Genomic DNA, 27057 nt, shown 5'->3' on the forward strand with positions numbered 1-27057 from the left:
TTTTCTCTGAGTAAATATTTTGATGTAAGGCATTGCTTTCTATCAGTATCTTTGAAACCTGGAGGCCTAGATGTATGCAGTGTGCTTAGCTTAGGCTGTGTGTAGCCTTATTGCTTTCTCCTGTAGGTCATGTCCAGTGTTCTGCACCAGTTTTCACTCTCCCTAGTAGGCAGTGAATCTCATTGTCAAGGAGTGCGCATACTATTAGACCTTAGGCCACAGTCCAGTTCAGTTCAGAGCCCTGTAAAATAGCAAACCTCAGCATCCCGCCTCTCCAGATGAAGCATTCTTCTCTCAAGGGTTTTTACTTACCTGTGCTAGGATGTCAACTCAGTCACTCTTGCACACCTTTTTGAAGCCAATTATCAGTATTTTATCAATTAACTTTTCCTCATCAAAATTGCTTGTTGAGGATGGAAGCGGACTTAGGAAAAGCTCCGCATTAGGGACTTCATTCTTTGGCCACTATATTTCCACTTAGGTTTTCTTTGTTTCATGCTACCCTGCTCTATGAACAAAGAGGTTCTCTCTCTACATAACAAATCAAATACAACTTGTATGATGTGTAAGTTAAATTTCTACATGCTGGCTCATTTTTTTCCCAATGAATCTTCCAGTTCTGAAACAGGTGATTTAAGTTCCACTTGCATTGAATTCCACTTAGATCTTTAGAGCTGATTGTGTATTTTGCTATTGTGTATTATTTGCTAAACAAATTAGGAGACTTCCATTTTCTTCATGAATTTTGCATTTTGTCAACATATTTCTTTCCTTATTTAAGACTTTTGGTCTAGAATTTGACTTCATCTGCTATTTGTGTAGACACTTCTAATTTCCTCATTTAAAAAAATGCCTGTTAAGTCATTGCCCATGACTTACGTGTGTTTATTGTAAATAACATATAGCTAATTTTTTAAATCCAGTCTGGAAGTCATTGTCTTTTCTTCTCATTTTCTAATTTATATTTACTTGTGGCATTTTATTTTTGTTTCTTCCAAATGTGAGGCATCCCCCATATCATCCTCTGGAATTCTCATACTCTGTGGGTGGTTCCACCTCTTTGAAAAACTGTTTGGCAAGGTCAACTAAAGTTGAACATAAAGTTGAATACACTATGACCTAGTAATTCCATTGCTAGGTTTATGTCTCAAGACACACACACACACACGCACCAAAAGACATACAAGAAACAAGAAAGTCACGGCGGTGTTATTTATAACAGTGCAAAACAAGAAGCCACTTGAATGTCCATCAACAACGAATAAATAAATTATAGTACATTCATCAGGAGACTACTACAGCAATGAAAAGAAATAAACTATTCTGGTTGCTCTCAAATGCAACAGCATGGATGATTCTAAATAACCTGTTGTCAATTGTGTACAGATATGTAATTATGCCTTCTACATGATTCCATTTTTATTAGGTTCAGAAACTGGCTACACTAACCTATGTGAATACAATAGGAGTAATGATTTTTATAAGGAGGAGGGACATTGGAAATGGGATGGAAGGGGGCTTCTAGGGTTCTAGTATCATTCTATTTATTGATGCACCTGGTAGTTTTGGGGAAGTGCTCAAAAAAACTACAAGACACATCAATAAATAGAACATTACTAGTGTGCTTAAAATGTGCATACTTTTCTATAATGTAGGCTATACTTTCCAACTAAAATTTATTTTTAAAAGGTCTCATTGGATATTATATAGAAAACAGTTAACAGGAGGCAAGAGTAGAAACAGAGGGACCAGTTACAGATATGTTGCGCTACTCTAGGTGAGAGAGGACGGAAGGTTAGGCAATGGATATAGCGGTGAAGTCGGGACACATCAGGCCAACTGGGAAATGTCTAGAGTTTAAATGACATGCATGTGGATTGAATGCCGGAAAAAATGGAGGGTGATCAAGGAGGATTCCAAACTTTTGGAATAAGAAACTAGCTGGGTGGATTCTGCTGCAATAATGTAATCTATTCAGAAATGACGAAGGCCGGGCGTGGTGGCTCACGCCAGTAATTCCAGCACTTTGGGAGACCAAGGAGGGCAGATCACCTGAGGTCAGGAGTTTGAGACCAGTCTGGCCAACATGGTGAAACCCCGTCCTTACTAAAAATACAAAAATTAGCTAGGTGTGATGGTGCACACCTATAATCCTATCTATTCAGGAGGCTGAGGCAGGAGAATTGCTTGAATGCAGGAGGTGTAGGTTGCAGTGAGCCGAGATCATGCCACTGCACTCCAGCCTGGGCTCTGTCTCAGGAAAAAAAAAAAAAAAAAGAAGAAAGAAAGAAAGAAAAAAGAAATGAAGAATAAGATTGAGGCGACAATTATATTTCAGGTATGTGATCACTAAGGTCTTCTTTAAATATTCAGGTGAAATTGCAAGTGAATTGCTAGAAGCAGAAGTCTCTACTCAGGGGAGAAGTTAGACCTGGAAACATGTTTGAGGATCATAGTTTATAGATAACATACACTCACTCACAGAGTAGACTTTAAATAGAACCGTGATTATCTTAGAGTAATTAAAATTTTCTAGAGAGCAGTATTAATTTGCCACTCTGCTTAGTACAAAGATTGAAATATGTTCTTGGATTTACAAAAAATGATAAAATAATAGTTACTATACGCATACTTACAATTAAGAAGAAAAATGACCAAATGCCACTATTTTTTCTCCCATTGCGAAAAATGAATGAAATCACATATGTCAAGAAAACAAGAGATGAGACATAGCCAACACTACACAGGATCTGAAAATAGAAACGTTAAAGTCCAATAAGGTAAATGCTACCTAGAAGAGTACTCATACTTACTCCTCAATTTTCCAAAACTATACAATAGCACAGGTAATCTGAAGTTCTTTGGTTTAAGATTAATAATATTACTGCATTTATGAAAAAAATAGTCTAATAAAACCATTTCATAATTGCTGCCACTTACTTGAATTAACAGGTTTTGAATTATAAATATAATCTCCTCTGGGCTAAAAATATAATCCATTATTTGCATTAGCAGGAGGATCAAGAAGTATAGGGAAACATCCACCAGTGCCTGGCCAAACCAGTATGCAGAAGGGTAGAGGCCTGAAATCCGTAGCTGGGAATGAGCTTTTCTCTGATAAAAAAATAGAAGAACCATCAAAAGCTTCTGAAAAGCTGAAGTTTGGGAAACTGCAAATATATAGTCATGAAAACATTCATTTTTGCTTCGTGTTTTAGAAATATTATCCTGATTTAGCAAATGATACCACCACTCACCACACCCTTGTTCAGAGGCATTGATAATGCTGCAAGCCACGTCATGATTTCATCGTCTAAAGGGAAAATGCACCACCATAACTAGCTAATGTTATGTCACAGAATGATTGGGCATGGCCTCAATGAGAAGACATCTTTTCTTTTTGAGACTGTTCTTTCCTTTGACATGAAAACTTGCACATTGCACAAAGGTTCAACATAAGTGGGATTACCATTTCTTGTAAGATACTTAAAATTTATGCTGAATGTAAATGGTGCATTTATCATTGGCATTTTATTTTAGGTCTAAGAAATGGTCCTCTAGTTGATTTCATTTAAAAACTCTTTAGGTTGGAATCAGCAAGACTGCCTTTAAAATGTTGCACTATTCTTACTGTCTTGCCGTAAGTCATATTTTCCATTATCGCACTGTGAAAACTAGTGAGTGGATTTTGCTATTGTGACCACTATAAGTCACATTATTACAGTGATTGTCATAACACAAGGTCTTGAAAATATGACCTGAACTATTTTAAACAGTAAAGCATAAAGGCAATTAAAATTTCAAATCTAAAATTGAGTCTATATAAGGAGATTCATTAGCAAAAAACTGGATTGCAAATAATTCTGGAAAGGAGAGTACATCTGGAAGGAAGTAGGAAAGAGGATGACAGTGAGGACTGTTGGAGAGTTGATATTTTCTATTCATCAACTTATTTAATATATATTTACAGAATGTGTACCATATGACTGACTTCATGTTGATTATGGGGCACTTGTAAATTTAAGTTGCAGGGGAAGAGGAAATAGAAGCAATAAGCAAATAAATATAGTGATAGCTACCTAAGTAAAATTGTGCATGTGTTAAGAATAATTCAGGGTTGTATTACAGCCTTTCAAAGAGAAATGAATTGTAACTCGGGGGTCAGGTCAGAGAAGGTTCCCTTGTGAAGTCATGGGCAGTGAATAGGATATATCCGGGTGACAGGTCAGAAAGCACTATGGGCAGAGAACAGTGGGAGAGAAGACCCTTTCGTGGAAAGAGGCTGATGTTCTGGGAAACTGGAAAGGAGCCAGTGTGGCTGGAGCATAGTTATCAAGGTGGCAGTGGCATCAGATTAAGGGAGAAAGATACACCTGGGTCCAGATCACCCACGGCTTTCAGACAATGGCAAGGATTTCAATCCTGCTCCTTGGTATGTTGAGAAACCATTGAAGGAATTTAGACAGAGAATTAACAAGATCAGCTTTGTGTTTCTAAGGTATTCCTCTGTCACACCGGGTGAAAAATAGAGACAGCTAATGTGGCCTTATAGGGTGGCTGTTGTGCTCGTCCAGAAGAGAGATGATGATGGTTCTGGCTGGTGTATTGTAGAAGAGATGGAGGAAAGCAGAAAGATCCTAGAAATATTTCAGAAGCATATTCCGTGACTTCACCATTAACCAGCTCTGAAGATGAGAGAGAAAGAAAGACACTGACATCATGGGGCTGCCAGTTAAATTTGAATTTTAGATAAATAACCTTTTGAGTATAAGTATGTCCCATGCAATATCTGGAAAATGCTTACACTAAAAAAGTTCATTGTTTCTGATATTAAATCTTAACTGGGTGTCTGTAATTTTATTTGCTTAATTCTGGCAATCCTAAAAAAATAGCTCTTAGGTTTCAGTCAAGATAAAAGAATGAAAGATGAGCCATTATTTATGAGATGAGTAACCATGAAGTAGGTAAAATTTAGAGAAAAATATTCCTGTGCTGATGATGTTTATGTTTATTCCTAGTTGACAGGAGACAGTTAACAACAACAACAACAAAAAAGCAAAGGTTCAGATAATGATAAGCAACATACATAGATTTTTAAGATAGGCTCATATAATAGTTATGGGAAATCTATTTCAGACTGGTTAAGCAGAGAAGGGGTCTTGGCTGAAATATTTAAATATTTGTGCTGAGATCTGAATTACTAAAAGCCAGCTGTAGAAAGAATAGAAGAAAGAGCATTCCAGCCAGAAGAAATGGCCAACGCAAAGGTCCAGATGATATTGGCATATTTGAGAACCAGAAGGAAAAGTGGGGTAGCTAGAGGAAGAGAGTACAAGGAGGAAAGGTAGAGATATAAAAAAGAGACAAATGAGGGAGGGAGCGTTCTGCCAGACAACATAAAGAATTAGAATTTAATTCTACCTGCAAAGAGAAACTGCCAGGGTTGTTAAACAAGGTAATAAGATGATCTAATTTAAACTTCTGAAAGTTCACTCTGATTGTATGAAAGGAATTAACTGCAAATAAGGAAACTGATGGGTAGCTCTTGCAGTGGTTTAGGCAAAGAATGACGATGGCTTAGACCAGGAAGAAAATAGTGGAGAGGGAGAGAAATGGATGGAATTGAAGTAGAACTTAAAAGAATTTCCAATGGATTAAATAAAGGAGATAAAGAGACAATGATAATGCCAGAATTTTATGCTAGAGCAACTGTAGACAATAGTGCCATTTGCTGAAAAAAGAAAGTCATAAGGTGGGCATATCTGGTCAGGAAAATACAAGTTTTATTTTGCCTATGTGTGAAATATCTATTATTCAGCTATATGGTAATATCACAGAAGCAACTGTACATATAGAAGTCAAGAATTCTGGAACTAGCTGAAAAGGGTCCTAGAACTAAAGCCTGGACATTTAGGCATCAAGCATTAACATTTATGGGAAAGTTACTATATGGGAAGCATGGTTCTAAGTAATTCATTGGTATTATTTCACCACATCCTCACAGAAACCTATTTCAAATAGATGTAACTAATGTCTCATTTTATAGGTGATAAAAATGAAGCATAGAGTGATTAAGTAACTTTTGAGGTTCATGCAGCTTGACGATGGAAATATTGACATTTGAACTCAGAGGAGTTTACCCACCCCCCCCGCCCCCGACAAAGTGTGAGAAAGAGTGTCAAGAGCAGGAGGAAAAAGACAGTGAATATGTGGTCTTATAAGAGTAAAGGAAAAATAGTATTTTGTGTTTCCCGTGGGAGAAGTCACTAAAGATCGGGACAGTTTAAGAGCAGAATAAATAAAAATTAAGTCAAGCCCTTCAAAAACATGTCCTATAGTTGATGATGGCAAGGACATGAAGACATGGGAGAGTGGCAGATAGACTCTGTTACAGGCTCCTTGAATTTTATTTTTTAAAAACTCACAAAAATGGAGCTTTAAAGGGACAATATTTTCCAAAAACAAGTCAAAGTGCTGTGGTGAGTTGGTCAGGGCTTTTAAACTGAGTAGCTTTACCACCATCTGGAAGGTAGAAACCACCACTGGGAGATGAGATGTGATTATGTCTGTGGGTAAGTGTCATAAGTAAAATTTTGAGTGATATACAGTTGAAAGTTGTCATTCCCTGTTAGCAGATGACATCTAAGCTGTCCTTCCTGAGGTCTCACATTTGTTTAAGAAAGATAGCATTTTCTTCATATTTGGCAATTATTATTAAAGTGCTTGATTATTCATTGCATCAAGTACAAAAATTAGATTTACCACTTGCATGTAAATTTATAGTTGTAAGGGTGGGTGAAGGGTTCTCTAGATATAAAAAACATATGAAGACTTTAACTCTTCTTACTTTGTAGTCACTGATGCTGCTCATTGCAATGTATGGAGTGAAAGAGGCTGCCACCGGTATCCAGAAGAAGGTGTTACTTCGGTACCCATACTCATAATCCGTATGCTCCTGAAATCATATGGAACATGTTGAGCTGATAGCGATTGGGCATCTGTTTCATCTGTACTTTCTTAACTAAATCACTCAAATAAATGAATTGGGCTGATCACTCAAAGCACTTCTCAAGGTCCTATGTGCAACTTCTTACCCACATTCATTTTCAGCCCTGTAGGACCTTCTGAACATGTAGCCTGATTTACCTATGAAGAAGCAAATTCAACCAAGTGATATGAATTGTCTAAGGTCACACAGTTAATAACTTGTAAGGTAGGCATGAAACGTCTGCTCTCTGACTTTATGGTTACAGTCTTACATGCATTGCTTATATACAAGGCTGATGTTTTAAGAGACAATAGAGATTGTGGACTGTCAGTGGAGGGGCTAGGAGAAAACCGGTCAGCACGCCCTCCATGTCAGGCGTTATATTTTTTAAAAAAAAATCAAAGCCCTATACATGTTAAAGAGGATCTTGAGTTTTGCTACAAGCCTTAATTTTAAAAAAATTAAAAATTTTAATTGTGGGTACATAGTAGATGTATATATTTATGGGGTACCTGAGATGTTTTGATACAGGTGTGCAATGTGAAGTAAGCACATCATGGAGAATGGGGTATCCATACCCTCAAGCATTTATCCTTTGCATTACAAACAATCCAATTATACTCTTTTAGTTATTTTTAAATATATGATTAAATTATTATTGACTATAGTCACCCTGTTGTGCTGTAAAATACTAGGCCTTATTCATTCTTTCTGTAAATATTTTTTGTGCCTATTAACCACTCCCACTCCCACTCCCTTTCGCAGCCTTTGGTAACCGTTGTTTGACTAGGTACATGAGTTCAACTGTTTTAATTTTCAGATCCCACAAATAAATGAGAACATGCAATGTGTGTCTTTCTGTGCCTGGCTTATTTTATTTAGCATAGTGATCTCCAGTTCCATCTACGTTGTTGCAAATGACAGCCTCTCATTCCTTTTTATGGCTGAATAGTACTCCACTGTGTATATGTACCTCATTTTCTTTATCCATTCATCTGTTGATGGACACTTAGGTTTCCTCCAAATATTGGGTATTGTGAACAGTGCTGTAACAAACATGAGAGTGCGGATATCTCTTTGATATACTTATTTCCTTTTGTGGGGGTAGCAACGGTGAGATTGATGGATTGTATGGTAGTACAAACCTTAATTTGATCTGTCATCAGTCACCTCACTACATTGCAAGTCATCAGTATGATGAGTTTTGATTTCTTTACTTCTCTGTTCTCTTACTCCCTCCTAAAACTCAGCACCCCCTGAGATATTACAGCATATAAAAGTGGCTTGACTAAAGATGTATATGTGTAGATAAGACCCTGGGAGGGGAAGAAAGACTACACATCCACCAAAGACTACATGTCCCATCTCATATCTTTGTCTGTGGATACTGTGGTTGATTTTTCCTGATTCGGAAGGCCTCTGAGGGAGGAAAAATCACAATTCATCTTGTCAGCCAGCTTCCTTACTCATGACTGAGTTTATAAATGACACAGTATGTCCATGTTATATCATATCCACCCACACTCAGAGTTTTATGTGACTCAGCCTGACAGGGTCCTTCCTAAGCTAAAAGACACTTGATGCCTCCTGGGTAGTTCGGCCAGGTGAGGACTTGCAGGAGTGGCTGGATGGGAGCGCTGTAGGACACTCCAATAGATGATAAAAATTATTGAGAAGGAGTCAGCACCAAGGCCTGAGCTATAGTGAGCCTGGTACTTTAAGATCAAGTAGAACAGGCTCACAGAATTGTAAGAGAGAATGCCAGGAGCTGGGTGGGGAAACCAGAGGTGGCAATTCAAAGAGAGAATTTGTCTACCTATGAGCTCGAGGTCAGCTGGGCTGGTGGGTAGCAAATACTCTGTAGTGAAGACATCTTTTTAAAGGTGGGAATTCAGGTTACTTGCTTATTCTTGGGAACATCCAATTCTTTGTTATCCAGATAATTGGCTAGTCTACTCAAATCTAATAGTTAATGAAACACAGTGACACCTCAGTGGGCCACAGTTTCCCCAGCTGTCTAATAATAACACAAGTTGAGAATCCCTAATCTGAAAATCTGAAATCTGAAATGTTCCAAAATTCCAAACTCTTTGAGTGCCAACATGACACTACAGGTGGAGGATTCCTTACCCGACTTCCTGTGAAGGATCACAGTCCAAACATAGGCACACAACACAGAGTTTATTAAAAACATCAAATAAAATTATCTTCAGGCTCTGTGTATAAGGTGCACATGAAACATAAATGAATTTCATGTTTAGACTTGGTCCCATCTCCAATATACCTCATTATGTAAATGCAAATATTCCAAAATCTGAAACAATTGAGAATCTGAAACACTTCTGGTCCCAAACATTTCAGATAAGGGCTGCTCAATCTATAATAGGAATAGTAATAACTATCTCAAATTCTGCTTGGTACATTTAAATATGCTACTACATATAAATCACATGGGAAATATCTGGTTTTGCCCTAGAGATTTTTGAAGGAAGGAGGACTGCTGAAACGTGGCTTGAAAGGACAATGGTATGATGTGCTTTGGAGAAGACAGGGCAACCCCCTTGACATCCCAAACCTCTGTAGCTTTCAGACAGCATGCCAGAAGCACTCAACAGTTCTCATAGCTCTTTCTGAGGAAGCACAGAGGTTAAAGCAAGACAGAAGTTATTGAATTACCTGGAAGATGGACACATCGAACAATGAACAATGTAGACTGGAGAAAGTTTGACGATGTGGACTTTCCTGCAGCAGCCTACAGAAACTCTGCAACCCTGAGTGTGTCGTCACCTACAGAAGGGTCTGGAGCCAAGCTAACCACCACCCCAAGACAATTACATGGGTCACCTGGGCTATGGTGACCACATACATAGAAACTACTAGCAACTAGAGAAAGCATGATGTCTCCCCAGCACCAGTTCCATAGGAAGAGCTCCATCTCTCCATTCTTCCATTCTGCCTCCAGCACAGCAGTGCTTTACTCAGAAGGGGAGGGAAAGAGGATAGTTTCAGAGCTAGGACACTCTCCCTTTTCTATTCCAAGGTGTTAGACTTCAAAGGGGAATGGAAGAGCAAATCACACCACCACCCACCCACCCACTTCCATGCCCCCTTAGGCCTCAATTTGATCCTGCTAAGTTTAAACTGAATAGAAAATTGAAGTTTAGGACTGCACTAGAATGATTCTTCATAACAAAAAGTGACCAAGAAGCTATAGAATATGCCCAGGGTGTCATTTAAACCAGACGAAGGGTGTTTCAACACAACAAGATGAAAGGTGACCTGAAGACACAGAAGTGCACACCCACATCTCTACCCCAGATCTTCTGCCTCTGGGCATCTAAGTAGGCCTGAGAAACTAGATTTTAAAAAAGAACTGCCTTAGTTCTCATTCAGCCAGTCCCCAGATCTAATAAAGCTGAACATTCTTTAATGGAAACTTCTTTTGATGCATCCCAAGAAAAATAGTTTTAATAGCAATAATAATGAGAAATATAATTTACTCAGCACCAGGAGTCCTATTTTATGTGCTTCATCACTCATTCCTACAATAACTGGTCCAACTTAGCCAGGTGCTCATATTGCCTCATTTACTTCTTAAGAAAGTTTTGTGATAAAGTCTTTAATCTATTTTTTGTAGATTGATGACTTCTATATCCTATAGAAGTCAAGTTGCTTAAGAAGGTCACATAGCCTGACCTTTAAGTCTGTTTCAACAATGTCCCACTACCTACGGCCACAGATGGTGACAGATCTAGACCAAAAACCATAATGAGTTTTATTTTCTGTTGCTCCATTGACACCAAGTCATCTGAATAAGGTTATAATGTTCTGTGGTCATTTCTAAATGTGTGTGTGTGTATGTGTGTGTGTGTGTGTGTGTGTGTGTTATAATGTTGCGTGGTCATTTCTAAATAGTGTGTGTATATATATTACATATACAGTGATTTATATATATAAAATATTGCACACAGATACATATATATATATACACACACACAAGTTTAAGAATAGGTTCACAAAAAGTAATGTAATATTATTTTAGCATTTCAAGAATTTTCTTGAAAACTTATCATGACACAGTATAAGTGAGATACAATTATACTTACTTCAAAAAATGTGCTTCTGTCAGTCTGAATGTGTCCTGAAGAATTAAAAATTCCAAGTAGCCCATTGCTAATGACATCCAGGAGGACAGGAAAGCAATTCAACCGTTTTGTGTTACATGCCACTGAAAATCTGTGATCCTGAAATATAACAAGCACCAATTCTAAGTCTTCATAAAGCAAACACAAAATTTAATGAGTGAATGTGTTAGAAAATCATTCAAGTTATTGATAATATAATAAGGCCCAAGCACTGAGTGTGATTAATATCACTATCACTCATAATATTTGATTAATTCTTAGTATACTTAAAGAATCCAATATTGTGGTTTCTACCCACCATAACATCACCATGTGGCTATTTATGCCCAAACATCACAAAACAAAATACTTCAAATAATATTCAGCAGCAACACTATGAAATTCCATAGTGCAGCCTCAGTTTAACCTGGCTATAGACTTCATTTCAAAATGTGACACATTCATTTTATAAGTACATAATGTTTGGATACTTGAGAAATGGGAGGCAGGCAGAAAGTTGTAATGAAAGCACAGGTTTTCACAAATTCTGTGCTTACTTGTAAAGTCTCCTTTAAAATAACGTGTGTGTGTATGTGTATAATGTGATTATTTTTCCCTCAGAGAAAAATATAAGTAAATTAATTATCCATATTGCCCAAAATGTGGGCAAGCTTTGAGAACACATTTTTGCAATCATAAACAAATCAAGTGTATTGTATTTAACCTAATTACCTAAACCAATGTTTATTGATGTTAAAACTACTTTACTGAGCATACTGAAAAATAACTTAAGATGTAATGAGAACTATCTTGAAGGTAATTTCTTACTTTATTGTTGGCATGGAATTTATTCCTGAAAATTAGCTGTGACAAATTACAAATGGCCACACTTTATGACACCTAACAGCTGTGATTTATGCGTTTAACATAATTATCTCATCTTTTCCATTTGCCTGCTGTAGAGATCTCTGACTCAAATTCCTACAGGGTCTAGGCAGGGGATATGAATGAGTGAAGCAGTATGAAGACACAGAAAACAGAAAAGCAAAGGCCAAGTCTACATTGGGCAGTTGTTCTCAGTTCCAACTGAGAATGAGATTTAATTATTGGAATGGAATCCAACTGATAATAATGATCTAAATAAATTAATTATAGCAGTGCATTCAACTTAATCAGGAATAAAATCAAATTTCATTACATATTGTCATGCTGGAGGTTACGGGGAAATAACTGTAGTTCAGCTTCTCCTATAAAAATGAGAACTATCCCATTTGTTTGTGTGAAATTGGCCTTTCATTCAGTTGATATGAATTATTCAAATTGTACTCCCATAGTCCATCTTTGGTGAAATACAGCAACTGGAGTCCAGCATACCTTTTCATCACCTGACACAATGATAGCACCATTGTAAGATGGGTCATCTGTGCCATTTCTGGTTCCAAAGGCATCCACTTCTATAGCTATGTTCTGTCGCCTCAGTGAATGTAAAAAGTTATCAATGCTTGACCCTACCACGACGGCAAAGATTAAAGGAAGCAAAAATGAAATAAAACAATAGTTAAGTAATATTAAAAATACATTACATCACACAAAGCATATCATACAAAAGGACTGTCTAAGGATTTTCTTAACAAAGCAGAACTGATGTTCTGGTACTAAAATTCAGTCTAATATCATAGGTGTGACAAGGTTACTTTATCTAGAGCCTAGGCATTTCATTATAATTTCTATTAGTACAGAAATAAGAATTGCTGTTAACATTATAATCCTTGAAGCTATTAATAGTCTATCTTTTTTTAATTTGAAACATTTTTTCCAGAAGCCAGCACAGCACAGATTTACAAAATGATACACGAAGACCTCAGAGGTGAGTCAATGATTTACCTCCCTACCTCCTCTTTAGTTGCTTTGTGCAACAAATATTAAGGTTAAGTAAACTTGCAGAATCTATTTCTAAAACAAACTCTCCAATGTTGTATTTTTCATTTTTTAACTTATTTTCTGTTTGGCCTCATATATGCTTTCTAAAACATATAGAGTTTATTTTTTTTTCTTAGCAGTTCATGCTTTTTGGGGGCAATCTCTCAACAAGAACAACATTAGCAGCTGCATTTCAGTCCCATGTTCACCTGTCTTATTGATGACCAGTAAATGGGTCAGAGGATCCTGTGGTTGTTGTCCTGGTGAGAGGAAGTATGTATTTGGAGACAGTTCCCACGGGTAACTTTGCTGATATGACTCATAGAATAGATGCTCCAAAAGTTGAGGGATAAAGCTAATACCAAAAAGCAATAATCTATGCAAAGGAAAATGTAAAAGAAAAAAAATTTTAGCAACTTTTGTGGGTTTTTAAGTTTGAGGGGATAATGAATATAATAAAGGGAATAAATTATAATCAATAACCAAACATTTGAATGATACATTGCCCCATTTTCTTGTTTCTAAAATGAGATGGATCATATGTATCTACCTTTAGTCTTTTGTTCTCTCTCAAGTGCCAAGTAGGACAGCTTGGCTTTGGGTTTATGAAGTCTGTGGATTATGACTCTTAAATCTCTCTTTCCAATCCCTACCTCATTGCCTTATTTCAGTCCTGCATTTCTTTCTTTCTCTGCACTATTGAAATTGGCGTATCACTAACACGCATACTTACTACACTCTGAACTTTATCCCATCCTGTTACCAATTTCTGTAAATTACAGCATTTTCTCATTCCCCTGGGCACCAGGGCTCAATCATTTTCCACCCATTTCTCTCCCTTAAATTTCTTTTCTAATATTTGGAAATTCATATCTATCATAGCATCCTTATTGCTTGCCTCCAAACCTTGTTCTTTCTTCCTCTTCTTAAGTTGGGCTTTTATTAACTCCTTCCTGACTCTTTTCAATATTGTTCTAAATGTTTGTTTTCATTGTCTCCAAATTCTACTATCACCAAACAATTTTGCACAATTACCCAATTAAGCTTCTTAACATTTTGTTGAAATTATGTCAATGACCTATTGAAAATAAAAAAATAAAATATTAATAGTTCCTTAGTATTCACAAAATGCAAACTCTTTAGCTCTATGAATATATTTCAAAAATATTTTTACTTTTTCATACACTATATGTTGCAATTAACTCAGATTAATAGTTCTTTAGATTTCTCATGTATCCGTATACTCACTAACACTCCCTCAGCTTGAATTTCCATTCTCCTCTCTCTTCTTCAAAATCTCCCTGAGCTTCCTATTTTGACATAATCTCCCTCCTACTAAATGCCATAGTTCACAGGATTGTCTATTGTTTACTGTATGTCTAATCATCCTCAAGGGTGGACTGTCAGGTCTGATTTCTTTTGATATATGTTATAATCAGTTAATAATAGAGTGTTGCATAGAGGTGCTCACTAATATTTTTGGATGAATGAACGTTCTCAGTGAATGAGTGTTCCTGATGATGAGGTTGAAGTTCTAGGGTTATATGTGAACCTTATAGTGGGTTCCAGATATGATCGTGAAGCCAAGGCAGACTCTTTTACCTCAAGACTGTAACATGGAAATTATGCCTAAGTTTCCAGTCTTCCAACTACAACATTAACTCTAACCCAAGTTTCCAGCCTGATGTTCTGCCTTGTGGATTTCAGACGTGCCAGGCCTCACAATTACATAATGAAATTCCTTAAAATAAGTATGTTTATATATGTATATCCTATTGGTTTCATTTCCCTGGGGAATACTGACAGCTACAGGTTTTGATACCTTGGGAAAAGAGTAAATGTGTCTTTAGGATGGGACCTAAGTACTAATATCCACGTGCTTTTGAAGAACTACTTCAACCTATTGGTAAGAACAAAATGTGTGTGAAATTTAAAAAAAGAACAATTCCAACCCTTATCTGTTTTAATTATATATCCACATGATTAACAATGGTTTATTTAATTAAAAAATGATTTCTTTGTTTAAAAGACAATGTGCATCTACTGAAATTTATTTTACTTGAGTTTCTTTTATGTTTTGCTCTCAAGTTTATTTTTAGTTCACAGACAAAACAAATCTGAAACACTCAGATACTCACATAGTCAACAGGCTTTTTCCTTCATTCTTTAACTTTAGGAAGCGAACTTTTGCTATTGCACAGACCTGCTGCCTCCAGAGCGCCATGCCACTGATTGTTTTCCTTGTTTCATGGAAGGAAGACAAAACTTGTTCCAGCTCAACAAGGTTTCCTATATCTTTCGCCCCATCAGTTTGTAATTGTCCCCAAATTCCAATATCTAAAACATAAGATCAGTATTTTATAAAGTGCCATTTTAGTTGTGCATTATTTAGCTTTTCCTGTGATAAATTTTCCTACAAAGGTGTCAAAGTTACCCTCTTGGGCCAAGATACAAGTAATCTAATGTATGACATTATTAGAGCAACTATTGAAGAAATGAGACAGAAGCAGAAAGTATTGATATAATAAAAGAAAATCTAGTGTTTTCTGATTTTAAACATCTTCTGTGTGTAGCTTTATAGGACTTTATTTATTCTAAGGAAATCAATGAAAAAAACTCATTAAGAAATCTATTTGTTGTAAAAGATAAACCACTTAGTATTTCTGACCAAGATAGGAGAGTTAGTATATATAGAACCCCTCTGCTCCCCTTCAAGAACATAAAAATGGGAAAACAATATTTTTAAAATATAGCCATGGTTAAAAGCAAGATAAAAGTTACCTGATTTGAGGAGAAGCCTAGAGAAAATGACTAACTCTGGCTTCTCGAAAGCTATAAAACATGTACATACATTAAAAGTTAAGTATAACACTAAAAAATGTAACAAGCATATAACTTCAAAAATGAATAAAAGAGGAAAAGGAGGATTAAAGAAAAATATTTGATTAATCCAAAAAGACACCCAGAAAATTGCAAAAATGAAAATAAAGATCATGGTAAAGAGTAAACACCATAAGATGATAGAGAACCAGTAAAAAAAAAAGTAGCTTAGCAATAAGAGAGAAAAGACAGAATGCTTCTCAAGGAATAAAGATGAGGCAGAGAGCAAACTTTCCAAAAGCAACAACTAAATCCCAAATACATTGGAATAATATCATTGAAATGCTACCACAAAAATAATTGTCAATGTGAACTCTAATTTTCTTTTCTCTAATGTATATTCAGGTAATATCATACCATATATTTATTATTTGCTGCATAAGGAACTAGTGTTATACATTGCTATATTCCACAGAGATACATTTCTTCTCTAAGTTTTCCCAAGACAAGCCTGAATCACAGCACCAACAAAAGTATATAATCTCATAATTTGGACATATTTTCAAGATAAAATACTGCACACAAAAATAAAATTCTTTCTTTCTTTCTTCTTTCTTTCTTTCTTTCTTTCTTTCTTTCTTTCTTTCTCTCTCTCTTTCTTTCTCTCTATTTTTTTTCTTTTTCTTTCTTATTTTTTGTTACCTGATTCATCAATAGTTGATTTTCCTTCTAATTTCAGAAACACCTCATTCAAAGTTGTTACAGAAACACCATAATCCTCGATGCCTTGGTTAGAACATCTATCGAGATCCCTGTAAAGTTCTAAAAGTGGACACAAAAACAGATTATAAGAATATACTTTATAATGAGAATCATATTTCTCAAAAATATAAAACATTGGTGATAGGCCAAATGTACTAACCAGAAACAAAACTGTGATACAGATGTTCTCATTTCTAAAATGATCCATATGGTATGTTACTTTTCATGTCTTTCTGAGATCAAAGTCTAATCTAAACATTTATTTTTTCATTCTTAGGAAACTACATATGTGTTTTTTTGAAAAAATTATATTTTACTTAATACATTTTTTAAAATTTATTTTTGTTATATTACAGGGAGTGTTTAATTCTAAATTTCAACTAATTAAAACATATTTTCCAGAGAACAGAGATTTGTGCTTTCTTGTTGGGATTGTTAGGGAATTATAATAACAAATGTAAAAGAACTAATGTTTATAGAAATAATTAAGAATAGACTCTTTGCTAGATTACTTTGCTGTCCAGGCTGGAATGCAGTGGCTCAATTTCAGTTCACTGCAACCTGCACCTCCCAGACTCAAGTGATTCTCCTGCTTCAGCCTCCTGTGTACCTGGGATTACAGGTGCGCAACACCAGGCCTGGCTAATTTTATGTGTGTGTGTGTGAGTGTGTGTTTAGTAGAGGCGGAGTTTCACCATGTTGGCCAAGCTGGTCTTGAACTCCTGACCTCAATTGATCTGCCCGCCTCGGCTTCCCAAAGTGCTGGGACTACAGACATGGGCCACGGCGTCCGGCCCATAAGTATGTAAAGCTTTTGAAAGGACAAAATATGTATGTAACTTTGCACCTCCTCTCTCTCAGTCTCTGTCTCTCTGTCTCTCTCTTGCTCTCTTTTAGCTTCTGACCATGGTGTGAAAATTCAGGAAAACTGAAAAGTGGATAAAAGATAAACTAACTCAATTTTATGATAAATTAAAGACTTCAATCTTAATTATGTGTTGGATAAAGAAAAATAGAGATGCAGTCAAAATTTCTAATGAGTCCTTAAGTCTACCTAAGGGTTAATTGTTGTTCAGTCTTTCTCCAAATTTCTCATCCCCTTTGGAATGCATTTAATGAGCAATCAGCTAAAACTTTGCTGTGTGATCTTCACAAAGATTTCTGTTTTTATAAGGATACATATCTCAAAGACGTTGTGTATGCATTGTGAACCATTATTTCACTTATTCTAAGAGATATATTTCATCATCTTTTAATATATCTGAAATAATAATGGATCCTAAATGATAGCAGATCATATTTTAAATGGCAGCATTATTTCTTTGTGTTTCTTTCTTAGTGGTACATCCTGTAGTTGAGGGTTTCTGATACCTGATGAAATACCATAGGTTCTACATGTCAGGTATTATTCCAGGTGCTTTATTTATATTTAATATTTTAATAAATTTGAAGGTATTAAATCATTTAATACTCATAACAACCTGGAGTACTATTTCAGTTTTCTTTTCACAAGTAAGGAAACAGATACAGAATAGTACTATAACCTGTTAAGGATTATAGAGCTAATAATGGTATAGCTGGTGTTTGACTCTAGACTGTCTAGCTCTAGCACTGAGTTTTGATCTCTGCACTTTGTTGTTTGGTTCTGTGTTTCTTTATGGACCAAGATTATGTCATGCTTATTGACTCAAACATGCAGCAATGACCCCGGTATAATTTCTTGAACTTGATATGGCAAACACATTTTTACAGAGTAAACTTAAAAAACAGTCTACCTCAAAACACTTAGGAAATGAAACAGTGCATTGGGAGACACCATGGAAAAGTAATAACAGCAGTGGTTCTCCAAGCTTCTGTGTTTGCAGCAAAGTTGTGAATTAGAGTATTTGGCAGAATGCAGGCCAATCCAAGTTATGTTCAATAACTTGAATTATATCATTATGTGATGGTGTTTCTAAAACAACCTATTTATTGTGTACAGTTCTTTCAGCTCTTCTTCAATAGCCTGCCACTGTATTTACATACCTGTTCCTGTCCTGACCACACTCTCTCATTCATTCCTGAAACAAATTTTCCAAATATTTCTAATTTTATCTTGCTGCTAGCCTGTGCCTCTTAATTACACATGTTGTGACATGAAGCATATTTAACATCTACATGCCTTGATTTACTCATAAGTAACATGGAGATAATACTAGGGGGTAATATTATAAGTGACCTTGGAGTTGGGAATATTAAATGAGTAAATGCATTGTGCCGTTCATCTAGCAAGCATTAAAACTAGCCATCATTCTTGTCACTACTGTTATTGTTAATAACACCATTCCCAAATCATTCTGTGGTTTCTACATTTTGTTACCTGGAAATTTGTTTGTCCTTTCCAAAGGCAAAATATATACAAGTTTTTCTTCACTTTGTGCTGTCAATTTGGCATCAGAGATGTGCTGCTTAACCAGTGAAGTTATACTCTCTGGATCACACCTTTCATTCAGATGCAAACTAACATTTAAAAAGAATAAAAGTTATTTTTATCCAACTCTGTCTCTAAAACAATTTCCTAATTATGTAGTATCTGCTTGTCACTTTATTAATATTTATGAGACAAAACAATGTATAGTTTACTGGACAAAGTAAGATGTAAAGCTACTAATAAAGTCCAAACCATTAAATCTATGCAACATGGCAGAAGAATTAGTATAAGGGATGCTTACAGTGGGAAGAGGTAACTCAAGGACTCTTATTTGGAGAAAAGAGATATTAAGCCAGATCTTGCCTGGAGTGAGGTAAAGGGAAACGCTTAATTTGCCAGCATCTACTCAAAAACCCAACCTCCCAACCTTGAATTTTCCCTTTGTAGTAATGCATGAGTTCTGCCAAAACTCAGAATTGAGCATGAGAAAACAAAAAACGGAGGTAATGTGATACAGTCATTAAGAATATGGCACCATGTCATGCTAATGCAGGTTCTGCTAAAGCTAATTTTATCATTTTGGGGTCCAAAATTTATTCAAGTGAAATCTGGCCTGTCTTTATTAAGAATATATAAAGTTACCCATGAAATTATTCGGTTTTTGAAAAGCCACTGTTAATCACATACACTAAAAGGTGCTAAAGTGACAGAGTGGTGAGAAGATCACAATTGACTGATGATAGAAACGTAAACAATCAGTTTGAAAAAAAGGCTATTCTGTACTTACAAGGCCTAGTACTTACAAGTGCTATCAAGAATACCAAATAGGAAGAATGCAGTACCTTCTCTAAAGAAGCTTACAACATATAAATAATATAAAGAAGCGTATGACAGAAGATGTGAGGGAGAAGGAAGTTGAGTTAATTCAGTTGAGTACTTTGCAGCTTGTCAAGTATTCATTCACTCAATGTTTCTTAGCCTTAACTGCAAAGTACGTATTATTACTACTATTACATAAATGAAGTTACTAAAGATCAAATAAGTCAATTAAGTTGCCTAAGGCAACAGTTCAAAATAGTGCTTTCAGGGTTCCAGAAAAGAGGATACTTGTTAAGGAGAAAATATTCAGAAAATACTTTCAGAAATGGTTAAGACTTGGACATGGTTAAATGGGTTGAAGAAGAACATGTTTGACAGACGTCCTCCCTCAAGCAGAAACAAGACAACTGAACTATGAAACATACTTAGAGAATAGCGAGTATTCAGTAGAGGGTATTGATTCTATTAGATTGTAACAAGTAATAATGATAGATTGGTAGATTTGTAACAGGTAGTAATGATAGATTGGTAGATTTGATCAGATTAGGCACTTTGAGTAAAAAAACAGGGGGATCCATTTATCCATCAGGATGAAGTTATTTGAATCATTTTTTTAAAAAAATCAACATTGTAGCGCAAAATACAGGAAGCCATTCATATCACACCTGTAATTTTGATCCAACGACTACCATTTACAAGTCGTGTGAAATTGGCAGATTATTAAAACTATCTGAAGTGGTATTTTCACTTGTCAAAGGGGAATAACAACAGTATCTTCTTAGAGTTATTTAGAGGATTGAATACAATAATATGAATATTCTATATGTAAATATCTTAGCAAGTACCTAAAACATAGCCAATACTTAAAAAGTAGTAGACATTACTCAATGATAATAATTATTATCAGTAAGAGAAGAAAAACACACAAGGATGGTGGAAAGAAATGAAGTCAGGGAGAATACAGGGTATTGAAATTGTCAAGATGAACAAAAGTAAACATCTGAAATATGAGAAGAGAAAGCATCGGAATATCAACAAATTACTCTTAGCAGGCAACACGTTGTGAAAATACTTTTCAAAAATTTTATTTAAACCTAGATTAATCATCCTTGAATGCTCAATGTCTATAATCTCATATATCCTGTGTTCTAGCTAAAAAACAAAGCAATTATGCCTTAGTTCTACCATAGCTTTCTTGAAATGAACTTAGTGGTTATAGGGCCTGCTTTAACCCATTGATGCTGATACCACCTGCCCCCAGCATTTTCAGCATGTGTCAACATGTCTCCAACATTCAGGGCTGTACCTTAAATGGTAGCCTATGCCCCATTTCTTCTTCAGGAACAGAGAAGAGCCTGCACATTTCACCTTCCCACTGGATATGAACACCTTCCTGTCTATTTAGAAATAATCAAAAGATAAGTTACACAAAGGACTTATTTCTTTACTATTCACAAAATGCAAATCCATTAACGATGTATTGTAGCAGCATGACACACTAAAATAGATACATTCTAATTCTGGCCGTACATAAACCACTTTTTTTTTTTGTTATCCAACAGCTCGATTGATAAATTAAGTCAACTTATTCTCTAGTGTATTGAGAAAAATTATACATCTAAAGGATCTGTTTCAGTTAAACTGCCATCAAGACTACCTAAAACAAATTATATCTTAAAGAGTGTGATACATATTTTACAACCAGAAAGCTGCTCTGCAATGGACTCAGAATGTTTCCATGGGGCCAAGTACTGTGGGATGCAGACCCACAAATGAGTAAGAGCAAAATTCTCCTGTCTTGGGTCATGGCAGTTCCAGGGAGACACAGCTGTGGAGCATAACTGTTCATATTCCACACTGTCTCTAACTTCTCACGAAGATACTTAAGGGAAACAAAATATTACCTGCCAGAATATCAGCCTCATCTATAAACTGGGTGCTGAAGAGAATTACTCTGTCTGATTTCCCCTCTTTCAGGAGATTCCATATTTGGTGCCTCGAAAGAGGATCCAATCCAGCAGTCGGTTCATCCAATAGCAAAACCTGGACAGGAGGAAAGTCCTAAAGTAATTCCACCCTTTCCGATAAGATCCTTTTAAAAAGTACTCTACTTTTAAAAGTATTTGGGAGAAATTTGTTAGTGCTTAATATTTCATCCTAGACGTTCTCTTATATTTATCATTTGCAAATTGTTTGACCTAGTAAAATACTTTTATAGTCTTCAATCTGATTTCACCAGTAATTTTTGTTTGACTTACCTGAGGATCTCCTAAAATGGCAATCCCAAAAGTTAGTTTCCTATTTTGTCCACCACTTAAGTTTTGAGCAAGGATGTCTTGAATATTTTCCATTTCTAAGTCTTGTACAACGCGTTGTACCTAACCAAATAAGGAATATTTAGTCCCAAATCCAGAAAGTTTATTTTAAAAACACTATCACTTTTCTGTTCTTTACAAAGGGCCTTTTTGCCTAAAATTTAGATGAGGAATTATGTGGAAATAACTTAGCACAACATTTTCTAGGTAAACAATCTCGTTTTCACGGCTGTGTGACATCTAAAATGCTCACATACCTCTTTCTCCACTTCGTGTGGCAAAATCCCTTTTATTTTAGCAAACAGCCTGAGGTTTTCTTTCACGGTGAGAAATCCAAATTGCACATTGGATTGTGGACAAAATCCAGTGAGCTTGCTGATATTTTCTATGTCAGCCATTCCTGAAAGCGTGTGATTATAGACAGTGACTGAACCTGAAAGCAGAAGGCAGAGAGTGGCCATCAGGAAAACGTGTCATGCTTCACTAAAGATCTTTTAAAATGGAAAACACTGTATGCCAGTTTTTAGATTCATTTCAACATTGTTTACTTGTAAGGAATATGCAATGAACTGATTAAAAATGTAATAATATTCGCAATAACATCTGATCCAGCTGGAATGCTACTTAGTAACCGAATAATCATAAAACTACTTATGACATATTTAAAACACAAACAACATTTTTCTAAATAGGTATAATACAATTCAATAAAATAATAAGAGAAACTCCTAAAATTTTTCTCTTAAATGCCTGGGTATAATGGGTAATGAAACTATTGAATTAATGAAACCAATTAAATAATTTTTTTTTAGATGGAGTCTCACTCTGTCGCCAGGCTGGAGTGCAGTGGCGTGATCTTGACTCACCGCAACCTCTGCCTCCCGGGTTCAAGTGGTTCTCCTGCCTCAGTCTCCCGAGCAGCTGGACTTACAGACGCCCGCCACCATAGCCGATTAATTTTTGTATTTTTAGTAGAGACGGGGTTTCACCATGTTGGCCAGTATGGTTTTCGTCTCTTGACCTAATGATCCACCCGCTTTGGCCCCCCAAAGTGCTGGGATTACAGGCGTGAGCCACCATGCCCGGCCCCAGTTAAATAATTAAATGCATATTCATGTGTTTGCCCGGGTACTTGTCCTTGAATAACTGTCTTCTTACCTGATGTTGGAACTGACAGCCCACTAAGTATGTTTAACAGGGTGCTTTTCCCAGCTCCACTGTGACCAAGGAGGGCAGTGATCTGGCCTTCATATATGTCAAATACCACACCTGGCATGATTAAAAAAAAAAAAATTACACTCAGAGCCTACATATCAACTTTACAGTCTCTGAAACTGTTGTAATTATTTTGCAGCATGAATAGATTGAGCTAGCAATATTCAAAATAAAATTCATCTTAAAATTATTTTAAAACTGTATTTCATCATTTTATAGTGATAGTATTGTCAATATGTTATTATGCAATTAATTTTTTTTTTTTTTTTTTTTTGAGACGGAGTCTTGCTCTGCCACCCAGGCTGGAGTGCAGTGGCCGGATCTCAGCTCACTGCAAGCTCCGCCTCCCGGGTTTATGCCATTCTCCTGCCTCAGCCTCCCGAGTAGCTGGGACTACAGGCGCTCGCCTCGTCGCCCGGCTAGTTTTTTGTATTTTTAAGTAGAGACAGGGTTTCACCGTATTAGCCAGGATGGTCTCGATCTCCTGACCTCGTGATCCGCCCGTCTCAGCCTCCCAAAGTGCTGGGATTACAGGCTTGAGCCACCGCGCCCGGCCGCAATTAATTTTTTGATAAAAGTGGTTTTATCAATAAAGACAGGCTAACTAAAATAAAGAGTTTTAGAGCTGGAGAATAAGATGAGTTGAAAATAAAGAATTTCATAATATTATCATATATCTTTCAAACCCATACGATTTTTAATGATACATCCTACTTTTTAAAATTGTTTTATATATATATATATATTTTTTTTTTTTACATTGAAGGAAACATAATGTGTTCAAATAAAGGAGAGACATATGCAGAATATCTGTGCTTAATCCCTACCAAGAAGTTACAACAGTGAGGCAGCCACTAAATCAAGCAGCCCCATTAAATAAAATATTATTTTGTTACCTCTCAAAGCTTCTACTGTCTCATGCTTCCCTGCATATTCTTTTTTAAGATTTTTGATTCTGAAAAAAAAGAGGGAAATGTTTTCAGAGAATTGTGAAAATGTGCAGAGGATTGATAAGTCAAGTCTCTGAGGCTTAATCAAAGCCTCAAAGAAAATCTGGGATTCTTTTCTTTCAAAGCCTCAAAGAAAATCTGGGGATTCTTTTCTTTCACACAGGCACTGGCAGAAGCACCCAGGGTACCTAATTAGAAGCAGGATCCCTGATCTTTCCAAAATGAACAGGCTAAAATATGGAGGGCACAGCTAGCACATGGAAATATATTGTTGGAAGAATTGTGACAAATGACTGGCTATGAGGAAAGCTGAAGATAAAATCAATGGTGAATAGATACTATGGTGGAAAAGAGAAGAGATGAAACACACCATAATAGAAATAGTAGGCTTTGGAATCTAATCATTAAACGATTCACAACTGGTGATGTCCCAGTTGTGCTACACACTAGCTCTGTTATAAATGCTATTACTCAAGACTCATTGAGTTCAGTTATTCAGCAGTGATAGGGGGATGACATTAATTATCATACAGAGTTGGATTGTAGATAAATAAGTAATATAAGCAGAACACAAAATACTTGAAACCAGTAAACTTCCAAAGAAGATGAGAGAGGAGGAAAAAGACCAGGAAAAGGATTTAAAACAGAGAAAGATTTTTAAAAGAGTGCATAGAAAAATATTTTACCAGGAAAAATAACTAATGGGTAGTAGGATTAATACCTAGGTGATAAAATAATCTATAGAACAAACCTCCATGACACAACTTTACCTATGTAACGAACCTGCACATGTACCCCTGAACTTAAAATAGAAGTTAAAAAAAAGAAAAAAGATTTTAAGTGAGTTGAAAGACTACTTACTATAAGCCAGATCCAGAGCATTTTGTCTACATTTTTACTTACATTATCACAACAAACCAGCAGGTAGGTTGCTTTCTCCTGCTTGGGCTGCTATAACAAAATACCAAGAATACACATTTATTTCTTATAGTTCTGAAGGATGGGAATTCCAAGATCAAGGTGTCAATAGATTTGGCTTCTGATGAGGGCTCTCTTCCTGGCTTGCAAACAGCTGCCTTCTTGCTGTGTCATCACATGGCAGAGAGAGGGAAAGAGTGCAAGCTCTCTTGTGCCTCTTGTTATAAATACGCTAATTCCATCAGGAAGGCCCCACCCTCATGATCTCATGTAACCCTAATTACTTCCTAACACTTTATCTTCAAATACCATCATTTCAAGGGTTAGGGTTTCAATGTATAAATTTTGAGGGTTATAATTCAATTTATCGAATAGGTACAATCCAGTTAAATATGGAAGTAACTGAAGAGGCTGCGCATTCAGATGCAATGACTTTCAAGTTGAGCACATATGGATTCAAATACTGTTTCTCTTTAAACTTTGTGGCCTTGGGCAAGTGGCTTGGTTTTGCCTAGCCTCTTTTTCCCTATCTTTTCTTTTTGAGACAGTAATAGGTATCAGCTTGCTTTATTCCTTCATTTCATCTAAGCAATAAAAACTATAGATTTTTTCCATATATTTTGATAACATTTAACTTTCATGTTTAGATAGTAGATTATAGATTAGGTAGAATCTACTCTGTGGTTGGTATAATAATACCTGTTAATTGACATCTCACTTTTCTGCCTTCTATACTGAGAGGCGATTATGAGCCCAGCTGGCTCGACCTCTGGGATAGAATGGTGCAGGCTTCAGAACTCTGTGCACTGGTCTGTTGGATGTAGCGCCAGCCACAGTAATGACACAGGACTGGCAGTCTTGAGCAGCTATGCCACAGATAAAATCTCCTACACTTTCCTAACCATCAGCTATGTGAGACCCTGCTTCCAATCTCCACCCGTTGCTGGGGATAATTTTTTTAGACCAAAAGACTAGTCTTATTACCCTCAATTCACAAATCTTCAATACCCTCCTCCTTGCCCACTGGGTAAATGAAAATCCCTTATTTCATCATTCAAGGCTTTCTATGATCTCTCTGATAGGACCTAATTCTGATATAGGCACTGGAAAGAACATAAAACTTAGAGTTCCAGCTTAGAAAGATGCCATGATTCTTGAAAACATTGCTATGTTTACATGCTCATAAGGAATGAGCAAATACTGCTCTTTGTTGTATGTTCATATTGGACCTGTGTTCAGAGACTGTATCATAAATGTTCTGAGTTAAAATATTACTGAAAGAGATATATCAGAAAGGTATTATTGAGGAGTGAGATTAATACAACATTGAATTATGAACGAAATTTGAGCAAAGATCTGGGGTAATATTAGAGATTTCTAGCTGTTTGGAAATCAAAGCAACCAGAATTGAATAAAGCACGTCCATCATCTAAGAGGGAAGATAGGCATGAAACTAACAGTCCTGACTTCTCATGTTTCCTTCCCATCTCTCTGGAGTGTCCTCTTCCCATGCCTGCATCGCTTGCATTTCTCTCCTCAACTAATTATAAGCCAGGAAGGGAAGATGAGAGGGACAAAGTGAATTAACAAAAAAGGGGAGTGAGAATAAAAGCAAGGGAGACAATGGCAGTGTTTGTCACAAAGAGAACAACCGAGGGGAGAAAAACACAAAGAGGAGAAATGAGAAAGATATGGAAAATGGAAATTCAAAAATTATTTACTTGTGGACGGTTGTTACTATATCATGAAATATTAGTAAATGTAAATGCTGAGAATGTGAGAAAATAGTGTACTATGAAGAATGAGTGTAGCCTTT

At 36.1% G+C, this 27057-nt stretch overlaps 1 protein-coding gene and 1 long non-coding RNA gene across 4 annotated transcripts in view; one reads left to right on the top strand and one right to left on the bottom strand.

Moving 5' to 3' along the window:
- The window catches only part of ABCA9 (ATP binding cassette subfamily A member 9), a 79192-nt gene that overhangs the window by 21462 nt on the left and 30673 nt on the right, over positions 1-27057 (bottom strand). For 2 of the 3 annotated variants that reach the window (XR_004430392.1, XM_033181965.1), the window contains 15 exons: positions 24270-24328; positions 23317-23427; positions 22416-22591; positions 22102-22221; positions 21748-21886; positions 21150-21240; positions 18974-19113; positions 16555-16674; positions 15171-15369; positions 13242-13408; positions 12487-12620; positions 11095-11232; positions 6848-6955; positions 2941-3114; positions 2637-2750 (listed from right to left, as the gene is read on the bottom strand). Coding sequence is in view for 2 of the 3 variants with exons in the window: in XM_033181965.1 (XP_033037856.1) it covers positions 2637-2750; positions 2941-3114; positions 6848-6955; positions 11095-11232; positions 12487-12620; positions 13242-13408; positions 15171-15369; positions 16555-16674; positions 18974-19113; positions 21150-21240; positions 21748-21886; positions 22102-22221; positions 22416-22591; positions 23317-23427; positions 24270-24328 (1990 nt within the window). In the remaining variant the exon portion in view is untranslated. The remainder of the gene's footprint in view (positions 1-2636; positions 2751-2940; positions 3115-6847; positions 6956-11094; positions 11233-12486; positions 12621-13241; positions 13409-15170; positions 15370-16554; positions 16675-18973; positions 19114-21149; positions 21241-21747; positions 21887-22101; positions 22222-22415; positions 22592-23316; positions 23428-24269; positions 24329-27057) is intronic. The other variant, XM_033181966.1, reaches the window with a different exon arrangement.
- Positions 6853-13151, top strand: LOC117066600. Its single transcript, XR_004430394.1, has 3 exons — positions 6853-6974; positions 7111-7213; positions 12932-13151. It is a non-coding gene; the product is annotated as an uncharacterized LOC117066600 (long non-coding RNA).

The sequence above is a fragment of the Trachypithecus francoisi genome, unplaced genomic scaffold, assembly GCF_009764315.1.
Source record: "Trachypithecus francoisi isolate TF-2019V2 unplaced genomic scaffold, Tfra_2.0 Lachesis_group20, whole genome shotgun sequence".
In the NCBI taxonomy this organism is placed as follows: domain Eukaryota; kingdom Metazoa; phylum Chordata; class Mammalia; order Primates; family Cercopithecidae; genus Trachypithecus; species Trachypithecus francoisi.